At 40.0% G+C, this 12,295-nt stretch overlaps 1 protein-coding gene across 1 annotated transcript in view; it reads right to left on the bottom strand.

Annotated features, from left to right (window-relative positions):
• Positions 1-12,082: 12,082 nt before the first annotated feature.
• Positions 12,083-12,295, bottom strand: part of T265_01578 (hypothetical protein) — a gene marked incomplete at both ends in the record, with an annotated part of 2,012 nt that continues 1,799 nt past the window's right edge. The window contains one exon of the mRNA XM_009165637.1: positions 12,083-12,271. Within this exon, the coding sequence (XP_009163901.1) occupies positions 12,083-12,271 (189 nt within the window). The remainder of the gene's footprint in view (positions 12,272-12,295) is intronic.

Here is a 12,295-nt window from a genome sequence, read left to right on the forward strand (position 1 = left end):
ACGTCTATTACAGTTGCACGGCGATCTCGAACAGAGCACGACGATCTAGAACAAGACGACGTAGAAGTAGGGGCTCTCAACTCCTCGAAGACGGTGTATCCCAGTCGACGGAGACGTTTTGCAAGTTCCCTTGCAACCCGATTATGACGAGCACATCTGGCATCATGCGTGATCCAGCAGGATTGCAAAATATGCACCAAACTCTCCGGTTGGCCACAGTTTCCACGACATATGATCGTCTGGCCACCATGACCATGCCGAGCGCTTCTAACTCTCGTCCTAAGCAGGTTGCATCGGAGCTGGATACCGCGGATAAATATCCGTGGAAACACTCGTTCTGGGAATACGAGCTATCGATTCGAGAGAGACGAAGTGGCCAACTCTCGTAAACCGCGACCGTCAACGCTGTTGTGCAGACTATCACCCCAAGCAGCCACCAGCTCCTCCTTGGTGTTTACGCATGCTCCATGGACTCGGATCGGAAGGCTGAGATCCCGAACAATTTTGCCGAATGCGGAATCGTTGACCACATTGCGTAGTACTCGGCACTGAGTAGAAAGGAGCTCCACCTACTAACTGTCTGCGCCAGTAGAACTATGAAGCCCCTTCAAGCTAGTTCTTTTCCAAAGGTGGATGAATTAGATGTAGCCAATGACAGTTGCTGAAAAAATAGAAACGCTAATATTATCCTATAGCGTTAGGCGACGTTCACTGTTGTGCGGTATTCGTTTTTGCATTTTGTACGCCGTTTCTTATAATGAGACGTCGGTTAATCAATTACAGGCGAAATGATGAACCAATTTACTAAGTCTGTTCAGGCGAGAAGAAACTGGATGCTGAGTGCGTACCTCCAGAATGAATATGGAAACACTTTAACTCCAGAATACACACACAAAAATAAAAGGCGGATACACAAAACATTTTTTAATGTAGAACTTAGGGCAAACAGGAGATTGCGTCTATCAGACTGCCTGAGACTGTCAATCAGTTTTGAAAAATCTTACAAATGGCGTGCTTCTCCTAAGACGTTGTGTCCTCTTTCGCGCTACTGGAGAGTTGTTTAATACACACGTAAAGTACACCCTTAAGGAACTGGGGGACGTTCGGTTGTGCATCAATGATGTGGTGTAGTCAGTTTGTGATATCTTCTCACTGATCTTTTTCAAGTCCCATTTGCGACGTTATCGTTGCAGTGTCAGAGTGTAAGTGATAATCACGGAGACCAGTTTGCATCTGAAGAAGGTAGTTACTTTACAAGAGGAAAGCTGCGTGAATCACCTCAACCATTCCAAGCTATGTGGCATACGTTTTTGTCTTTTTAAACCGGCTGTGCCTATTCCAGGTGAGTGGATGTTTCCCGTATAAGTTTATGCATGCCTTTTATTTGTCTAATTATATCTTCCCTTTGTTGTTGCAACGACTCCCAAGTGTTCTGACCAGAATTTTGCAGATTTAATCCGAACTAAGCAATGAGAGGCAGTCGTTTGCGAAGGACGTAAGATACATGAAAGCTGTGACTGTTTAAGGACTGGATTTACCAGCGCAAAGTGTGGATCAGCATCACTCATCATGCTGCCATGAATAATAAACAAAAGTTCAAATAGATAAGCAGGCTTTGTTGATGACCAGAAGGCTGCTGTGTAGTTTCTTAAGGCGAATTTGATTCCTCCGTTTCTTTCAATGATGTGATGGCTTGCGATAAAGCATACGTAAATATTGCACTAGATTCCAAAGAAAGCACCCCGCTTTTACAGAGTACATATTGATTGCTTTGAAGGATATGCAATTTAGTTTACTGACCAAGAATATATAAGTCTTACAATAAGCAAGGATACTTTTTAGTGAGAAAGAGACACAAAATGCGTTTTCTAGTCAAAAGTAGGCTTAGAGGGTCCAAAAACCTTACAAAGTAACTCCAGGTAACCTGATATTTTGTTTCCTGCTATGAAATAAATGCAAACCCGTTGAAAGGAATCCAGTAAAATTGCATGTTCCTTCAATAGATCACAATTATGTAAAGGGTCGATGCAAAATGTCTTTAGGTACACTACTCGCTGCCTGTATAACTTGAAGATAGCCAGTCCTTAAAACCGTAGTACATCATTAATTTAACCTGGTCAAAGTGGAGCGGTGCTCTTAGGAGTAAAACTTAGGGGTCAACACATAAGAATAAAAGCAAAGTCAAACATAACGTGGTCTTTTATCGCCAACTTGCCAAAGCAATGTAACGTTAATAACTCAGCAATTAGCGAAACGTGGCCGGAAGAAAAGGGAAAAGTCAGCAAGCAACAACGGCGCCTGGCATAGGGCAGTTTTGCATGGGAGTTCCCTCTGTCGCGTGCACTTCTCTGATAAATTATGTTGAAGTTGCCTAGCGGCACTTAACTGTGCCTAAATATGTCGCCTCGAAAGTCATCCGTTTTTGTAGCTATTGAGGAAATTCGTGCAAGGTATTATCCATCCCAGCCAACTGTTTGTTCCCTCGAATGGCGAATACACATGCGGTAGTTCACACGTTGTAGTTCCGCTTGAACTTACTTTCTATTTCATTAGTAATCGGCTACTATCCTAGATTTGTTTGCATCTCAGAGTACAATTTACAGCTGCATTTCAAAAGTAAATTCTCTTCCATTTTCAAAGTTCTTTTTCTTTATGGGTTCCATAGGGATAACCTTAACCGTCCAAAAGTAATCTTACGGTAGATATAAAACTCCGATTTCAATGCTTTCACTGCAGAACGATGTTTGGTGTTGAGAATCAGGTTTAACATAATTTGCAGCAAACATTTCCTGGAAGGTTTATCAGAAAGACAGTGTTGCTTGTGTTCGTTTTGTGTACTGCCCATTTTCAGCCTCCGAAGATGTACACAGAAGTTTAAAGAAAATCTATATAATAAGTTTAGTATGTAATAATATAATAATATAATATATAAAATATATAATAATATGATAACATATAGTAATATAATGAAATACAACAATATAATGGTATATAATAATATAATAATTTTTGATATGTAGGTTTTGTCCGCTTATTTTTAATTAAACAAATAGAATGCTCAGAATTTTTGTTCAACAAATGAGATATTCCAGCCAGGGACATACAATGACAGCTCATAAACTTTTGCATGTACCTCTCATTGGGGTACTTTCATAATTAGTATAAATCTTTACAATGATGAAGATATGATGAAGAGACTTATTGAATGTCTTTCTAGTTAACGATTTGTTTCGCTCAAAATGTTTTTTCATCAGGCGGTGGTTGGTTAAATACACTGGCAGCCTTTGTTCGTACGCGCTATATTAGGCTTTTTAGCTGTCTGATGACAGGCAGGTGCAAAGGCTGAACCAGTGGATTTTTAGTTTCGAGTAAAAATAATAGAGGATAACTTAGTCTAGCGCTTAAGTGATAATTATTCCCACTTTTAGAAAGTTTGTCATTTCCACTCAACTCACCAAACTTTTTATTTTCTATTTTGATATTACAATTGTAGCGGCAATACCTTACGATGTACCCAGGGAGAAACTTAGGGATCACGACAGACTGTAAAACAATGCGGTTACTTATGAAGTGCAGGAAACAAATATATGATCAAACTGGAATGTTCGTGATCCCCTTTACCTTCATGTTCACACCACAACCGACAACGCCTCGACGGTGTCTGCTGACTTGGCAAGGAAGCGTCTGTACAAGCCAGAAACCAGGTTGAAGCATAGATATTTCGAAAAATGGCAACACATTACCAAGCACCAAAAAGTTTGAAATAATAATCAGCCAAATTACAGAACAAATTATCGAGACTGTGAAAAAAAAACGATAACCGCCCACAATTATTCCTCTCAGGAGAATAACCGTCTCAATATCACAAATCTCGAATCGAATAAACGGATCTGTATACAAAAATGAGATAATGGGAGCTAGGCATTTCTGATAGGTGCTGCGGTCGGTTTCACTTTAACAGTCGTGTGAAATGGAGTTCTTCAGTTTAGATGATTATACCAGCCTCAGAGGCATCTTGTGTCACTAATTTCTTAATATTATCCTAAATTCATTTGATCTGCTGCGTATCTTTTGGACATCGTGCGCATCTGATGTTAGTCAACAAATTTATCTGCACGATATTGGACGGGTGTCCTTTGGTTAAGCAAGTGCTATGTCGTCGTCGGCTATGTTTCCAATGGCTCAAGAAAGCATTAATAACTATAATGGGAAAGTGCGTAGAAAATGTTGGTGTGTAATTTCTAAACCGCTGGATATAGGTCACGAGATCGTGTAGCACGAATGATAACGTGCCTTGACGAACATATAAAGGCTTCTCCAAATGGTTATGATCCGTTACATGCATCGCCGTCATTGAGGTCCTGAAGAAAACAGAAAGTGTGATTGTTGAATTAGCATACTGACGGGTTAGTGCAGTTGATCCGGCCAAACAGATAGCTGACGTGTACAGTACTTCATTACGATCGATTGAATCAATAATGTGTCCTCCGACAGATACTGCATGGGTGAGTGTAACTCATACTGAAAAATAAAATGAGTTTGGAAATCGCACCCTTCCTCGTCATCAGGAGGGATTTTTCTCTTCAAAGTTTGCGTTGTTTTATTGTGTAGATCGAGTCAGCATTCGTGTTGCTCAAGTGTCCACATTTGCTGATATTTTCGAATACACGATAGTATGACGAGTAGGTTGAGAAAAAGTTGGCTGCGGTGACGAATTATTCTAATGGAAATTCTGCTTATGTTACGTTGCGAGATGTTTGAATCCCGTGCCCATGCAGAACGAATAGGAAGGGAGCAGATTTACGTCTAAGGGCCTCCCGTTTACAATATTTCTGCCTTTAGGACAGTGGCTAACGATGGGTCGTTTCATGCAAGCCGTCATCTGTGCAACAGTTTAAATGTGTCAGTCCTCTGCAGATAACCTGTTCCTTCGTCCTATATGCATTTATAAATATGCGACTGTCGGCGAATATAATTGCTCAACTTTAGATTTATTGGGTTTTGTCCGCGGAATTTTTGCCTAATCTAGTGATTTGACTGGGCAATTTGTTAGTGCTTAATCGGCTAAGCACGAGAAACAACTTTATGTTGGTAGGCGATCAAAATTAGGCAAAACGTCGAATGAACATTTGTTACTCGCAGTGATTCATTTACACCAAAGAGCGAAGATAGTGACTAGCACTACCGTCTAGCTTTCGCGCTGAGGTGAACCAGTTATCTTCAAAAACGGATTTTATCACTTAGCCTGGATTTATATTCTTCAGCTAAGACTTTCAGTTTTCTATATGTTTCAAAAATTTTTTGTTTCCCGAATAATTCTGTAGCATATTGTACCGTTCAACTAGCACCTGTCACTGAGAGATCGAAAGACATCAACCCATAGATCATAGATAAATTCGCTTGCGTGGACAGACGTTAATGTCGCGGTAGACCGGCCTAAATGCCTCCACATCCCTAAATAGCACTTCACACCTGTCGCGCCGGCATGGCATCAGTTTTTTCCGTCGCATGCAGGGTACGCAGGCTCCTAGAGGGATCGTTACCTTATTGATCGAAGACAATCTTTGCAGGTAGTATTACAGGTATCGCAACTTGTGGCCATTTGTGTCTCCCAATCATTCCTTTTGCGTGGTGATTCCATCCAGGTATGATGTACAAAGATAGGTTGAGTAATAAACGACTTACTATGGGTCAGTTAATTGCACATTGCTTCCTAAGGTAGTGTATTGTATTTCAAATCACTGTTGACTCGACGTATCCTCCCAAGCCTGGCTATCTACAGGATGAAAACAAGGGTAAGACGATTAGTTAACAGTTTGTGTGCATGGTAACAAAGCATTGAGAAAAGATCAACAATTTTGGCAATCTACTTGCTAATGGATGGAGATACCAGAAGCATTCTAAGCAATCTTTATACATATTCAGGCAACATAACTGGAGATGATTTTCTGTGAATGGGTAGTGGTCTTAAGTCTTAATCCTCAGTTTCTTAAAGAGATTGACTACTTGGCGAAAACTGTGTGGCTAAGACAGTGTTTCTAACAAGAGGTTATCTCAACGAATATACACTCATTTGCAAACTAATTTAATTTTTCGTGAGATTCAAGTAGAACCCAGCTGAATCTCTTGTTTGTGATGTTTCCAGGGAACTGAATGTGCTGCACCAGGCCGCTTCATGTTTCAGTCGCTACGATATTCGAGATATCGCGATACATGTGTATTTTTGTAATGCCTTACTAATAAGGTTGCTGAAAATTTGTCGACAGCCCACGAACGGATTTGCTTTTCTTAGGGCTCATCAGGCAGGCGCAGTCCCCGAGTTTTCAAGAAGGACAAAACCGGTCATGGGCTGTCGACAAATTTTCAGCAACCTTCTGAGTGGTGCGTTACAAATATAATAGATTATCTCATCAATAAAATTGAAGTATCCATAACCGAAAGGACCCTCATGCATGTTTTTTAAACTGTATTACTGGAATGAACAGCAATTTCTCTTCAGTGCATTCAGTTTACAGGTCTTCCGGCTGATTGATTAAAAAAGAATTCAACTTCATCTGCGTGGTTTCAAATATTTGTATGTCCAGTGATCTCGATGCAGCTCCTGTTCGTAACGAACAGCGGTTACGAAGAACAAGACGAATAATGTCACAGGTTATCAGAATGGAAATCAGACTGTTCAGGACTGCCACTTCTGTCCGATAACAAATCCTATTTTTGTTGAATCGGATTAGATAACTCTTTGGTGTTACCGAAACTGTCTCTAGGCAATTTACACTTCACTTTGAATTGTGCATTTTCCTATTCGCGAAATCTAAGCCTGCTGGCATTCGCTTGAGTACAACGAGCTCATGGACCTTTTGGTGGTACTTATGAGCTTCTATATAGACACTCATTCGCCCATTCAACATTTATGTTAAACATGGGGAATCGCAATTGTCAGCCCTAACCATATGCATGTGAACGACACATAAACCAACTGTGACTGCTATAGCATGCTTTTTTACTTTCAAAAGGTGCTGTAGTGCTTTCAGTTGTCGCAACAGTATATTTGGAAATACTGTTGCATTACATGTAACATTTTCTCCAGATAACAAGCCAAAAACGACCAATGGCTGAACTTATTGACCTCACTGTGACCATTCGCGTCTTGACTGGGACAAGAGGACAGGGAAAACTTGTATTCTCATGTATTTTGCATCCTGAGAGATTTACAGCATAACTAGTACTGCCTCGTGTTCTGTATTTTCAACAAAGACAAATGTCCCGGCTGTTGACTCATCCATGGATGCCAAAATCATTCACTGTGTTTTCCAGAGACTAAAGCGTTGGTTCGGCAGAACCTCAAAATTATGGTGCTTACATTTTAGAAGGTCCGTATATAAGGGCAACTGCAGCGTCTAGCATTACATGATTTACAGCCTGGGTAACGGTTGTACGGAAGATCTCTCTGCTGTATTTTCTCAGTCTTGCCAGATATTTTTGGGTGAAGGAAGAACAGCTGTCCAACTTGGTCGAACATCTTTGTCCTTTAAACTCATAGGCATTGAATACAACGATACCAGGAAGTTACATGAGTTTTTGCGGAGCAGAGTCCTTTGTTTCATTGTGCCAATTTTAGGCGTCTAAGCTGTACGCAGAAGCTTAATCGGCTAAAGCATAATTTCGTCGTAAAGACAGATTTAAGGGCGCATCGTCTATCTATCAATCTACTTATCTCTCTATCTTTCTATCCATCTAACTGGTGTTGGAACTCCCAAAGATGAAAACTTTCCGATGCGTGAGGAGTTTTATCCAACTCCAAATAGAGGCGGTGTCCAAATTTAGATAAAAGAATGTCAGAAAAGTCTGTGTTAACTGGGGTTGGACACAAAACAATTATGTACGTCGGATAACTGCACGTGATCTTATTGAGCTTTTTGTCGAATTTTTTCTAGAATTGTCTTTATCAGGGGACAATTATTATCACTGTCTCAGTGACAAAAGCGCATTCCAGCTGAAAATAATTCCTCTTCGTGTCCAAAATAGTTTGATGTACCAGGTGTCTGCTTCGTTTTTGGTTGTTTATCGAACACCGGCAGTTATCCAAAGTTTCAGATGCCACGAACTATCGACGGAAAAAATCACCTTTCCTTTCGTTTCAAGGGAGATGTGTGCTGTTTATAAAGTGTGATAAAATTTATCGTCTTTTCTAACTGGAAATCACCGTAATAAAGAAAACTGAAAAGCAGTAAAAGGGGTAAAAAACCGCACATGAGGTGAAACATGAAAACGCTATACGATCATATCATGTGGTGCTCTCTGCATTCCCTGCTTCTTCATTTGCGTTTAACGCAACAATAATTTTGAAACAAAAAAACGACGTTCGGCGTTTTGGAATCAATCCTTAACTCAAAGATGATCTAGTGTGCAAAGTAATTCACGTCAAAGTGAAAGTGCAAGATTCTGTGTATTAGCTGCTTTACGTGTATTCGATCTATGGCCACCATTAAGAGAGATTATTACAGAAAACTGCTTGAATGAGTTTAACGTTGGTCACTCTGAGCAAAATTTCACAGCGAATTCCTCTGGGTGTTTGGCCTGGAAAGGTAAAAATTGCAAATGTATGTCAATGGCTGACCGTGTCTGCAGGGATAGTCACGTTTAACTAAGGTAAATCGGTAATGGCATTTTTTTCAACGGATAGATTTGCTGCACACGTTGAAAATAAGGTGGATGTTCCTAATAGAAGCCCTACGTCATAACAAAAATATGCAAATCAATTTGTTTTTCACGAGAGACTCAAATGAATCTCTCCTTTATGATATTCTACAACTGAATGTGCTGCACACAGGTCTCCTCATGATTCAGTTGGCACGATATTCGAGATATCGCAGTATATTTTCATAAAGAAAACGACTCACAAGGTTGCTGAAAACTCTTCGACAGCGCACGAACGGTTTTGCCCTTTTGAGTAGTTTCCCTTATGAAAATATACTGCGACATCCTCGAACCAACTGAATCATGAGGCGGCCTGTATGCAGCACATTTAGTTGTAGAATATTATAAATGAGAGATTCAGTTGAGTCTCTCGTGAAAACCAAATTGATTTGCAAATGAGTGTATTTCTCAAAACAGTGCAATTTGGGTTCAAGTAGATCATAAGGTTGACGGAAACTCGTGAAATGCGCCTACTTGATGAGCCCCAAGAAGAGCGAAACCGGTCGTGGGCTGTCGAAGAGTTTTCAACAACCTTGCGAGTAGTTTCTTTTATGAAAAAAAGAGCGTGCCCTATTTTACAGTATAGGAGAAGAACAAAGTTCAAATAAGAGAACAATTGTAGACGGTTTTCACCAATTGACATCGCCTGTGAGACGACATGGACAACGTATAAATTTGGCAACTTACTGGGATCTGTACCAAAACAGACCTATTTAAAATGGCTTCATATTTTTCACTACTTGTTGGAACCAATGTATACCCAGCGCCTGCCTTAGCAAGCCGCGGCATGCCGTTCGTATTAGCCGATGCGCATACCCAGTGAGCAACTTGAGTAAACTGCTTGTCTATTTAACCCATTTCTTCCCTTTAAAGTACCTTTTTATGGACGACTAAATAGGACTGTTCGGTATGGTCGGTATGAAAATTTTAATGCTAGCTTAGATGAGATGCTTTATTTCAATATATTGACAAGTAAATTGCAGTGCTATCCGAATAATTACCACATGAAAAACAGTCCGGTTTAAAAGTTGGGCAGACGGTGACGCAACAAAGCAAGTTCAAATTGGATTGAACATTCGGATGGGTTGAAAGACAACAAGCAGTTCGCTGGTGACACCCTAGAAATGAAATACTGAAGAGTAAAATGCACCTACAACAATAAAGTGTAACTACGAAGGAAACATAAAAATAAAAAAGATACTATTTAACCCCTGAGCTTCTTTTAAGCTTTACTGCAGAGAATCGCTTGAAGACACCCTGGATTTCGCTAGTTTACTTCACTCTTCATGAATATGGTTCACTTGGCAAAATAAGTTCTTTTTAGGAGACAGTTCATCAGAATGTACCAGCTGTTTGAAAACTTCTGACTTGGCGTGATAACGGATGTGCCCAAAGTTCGATAAACGAAACTTTTGGCACTGGTGGCAGACCGTCGCCAGATATTTCAGCATGGTTTTATTTGGAGCTAATGGACCAGTGACAGATAAATCACCATAAAAATGTCCGTCAAACTTTCCACATACATGGCTAGATCAAGGCAGAATAACGGTAAACTGCCTGAACGACTAAGTGTCCAAAATACCCGTCTGGATGTTGCAAACTTGGAACTCTTTCCAGGAATTTTGCGCTGTTGATGATGCCCATTAGGACTTCTCAACTCCTGAAGACAGATTGGTAAAGTTTGCAAGACAACATTTCCACAATTAACATTCAACTCTCCTCACACTGACAACAGTCTATAAATAGTTTAGAGAAAGGACAAAATTCAGCCGTTGAGTGAATTTCCCATCTGATCTGATAAGTCATCTCTCAAAGAGTCAGTCAAAACTTATGATCACACGAGGTGGATCCCGTGATTTAAGGCTTACACACAATTGCTAGTCAATGACAATGCTGCTCAGCGGCTTGTAAACGGATGATTACTGACCGAAGGATCACGGAATCGAAGATTTTGAGAGTTTTGTGAGATGCACAAAGCTAACGATTCCCAATGAGGATGAAAGCACTGTAAAGAGCTTTTCTTGTAGGCCACACACTATTGTTGCATTTCCAGTAGTACCGCGGCTCCCGTAACTTGTAAGAAAGACCAGGTAGTAGGTTTGCTCATATTTTGCAAAAAAACGGCATGCCATTAGAATAATGGTTTATAGGGTCATAATGTTCTAACAATTTCACTCGTGTTGTATGTGTCCAGTAAAACGGTGGTTGTCATAAAAACTATCGGCATTTACTTACCTGATTTTGTTTGATAATATGGTTCATTCGTATCTTCTTATGATTAGGAGGGTAAGGCAGGGACTTGTGCATTATAGAGTGTTGACGAATTGGAATTGCTTGCAAAGTAGGAAAATACTGTTGTTGTTGAATCCCTCAATTTGTTCTACTACAGCCTGGTCCATCGGCTGAAATTTCATCGCTTTGAATCGATAAAATTCAGTCCTATTAGCCATGCGGTAAACCATTATCACCAATAAATAGACCCTACGGATCATGACCAGGCTTATGGGATTCAAGTTTAGTAAGTGATAAGTGATGAACGTTTTCACATTCACTAAGATGACTGCAACATGCAGCATTCTTAGAGTTGGCTTAGAAAAAGCCGTTTTTATTCATAAGGTCACAAATCGCAAACCTTAAAGGTCAAAGACGAAACTGGCTGATGAATCAGGGTAACAAACGCTTTTTTCATGAAGAATCTTGAAAAATATCATTCCATGGTTCAAATTAACAGTCAACTTAATAGGAAATCTCTTTGTGTCCAGATAGATTTCAGTGGAGAGAAAAATCAGGTGAAATTTTGACGAAGAAATAGAACCTTCTAAATCTGTACGCACCACAAGAGGCCCCATGAGTTCATTAGGAAAGAAAGCGCTCTGAGTTCCAACTTGACAGAACACAGTCACAAAATGTCTTTGTAAGCAGCATATTCGTTTTGTTTTGTATCTATTTTTGAGCACGTTCCGGCAAGCACAACCTTAGTTTTTGGCCTGGTTGCCAAAACATGTTCCCTGGGGTATACTTTCAGAAGTTCTAATCTTTTGTCAAGCCATTCATGAGGAGAATTGCTAATTTTTTGCACTTTCAAGACAAATTTCTGGCGTAATTTTTAACTATCTGAGTGAATATTTGGCCCGAAATAAATAGAACATCAGTGAACCGGAGTTACTCTAAATTCAGGGTTTTCGGTAGCGAATCCCCGCGGGTGTTAATTCGATTGATTGTTCAGCGAAACCTCCTTAAGAATCTTACTTCTCGATTGAACCAACCGTACTTCAAATATCTCGAAGTCCGGTTAAATTACGGGCGCTCTTCGTTCGAAAAAGATTAACAATGTTGCGCTATTTATCCTCCGAAAAAAAACACATTATTGCACAATACTACTATTTCATATGGAATCTCGTGGGTGGTACAATAAACGAGTCCAGACCTGTTGAAAATTGGGTAGGAACATCAAACAAATTGGAAAGAGTGATGCACGATTAATTGATTCAAAAGAACTGAACAGTTTTGATAAATCTTTCAGTTGTTTTTCGAAGACAGGATACTTTGTTACATAGTTACCTCTGTCGGCACGCTGCCTCAATATGATTACAATCAC

The sequence above is a fragment of the Opisthorchis viverrini genome (assembly GCF_000715545.1).
Source record: "Opisthorchis viverrini unplaced genomic scaffold opera_v5_17, whole genome shotgun sequence".
NCBI lineage: Eukaryota > Metazoa > Platyhelminthes > Trematoda > Opisthorchiida > Opisthorchiidae > Opisthorchis > Opisthorchis viverrini.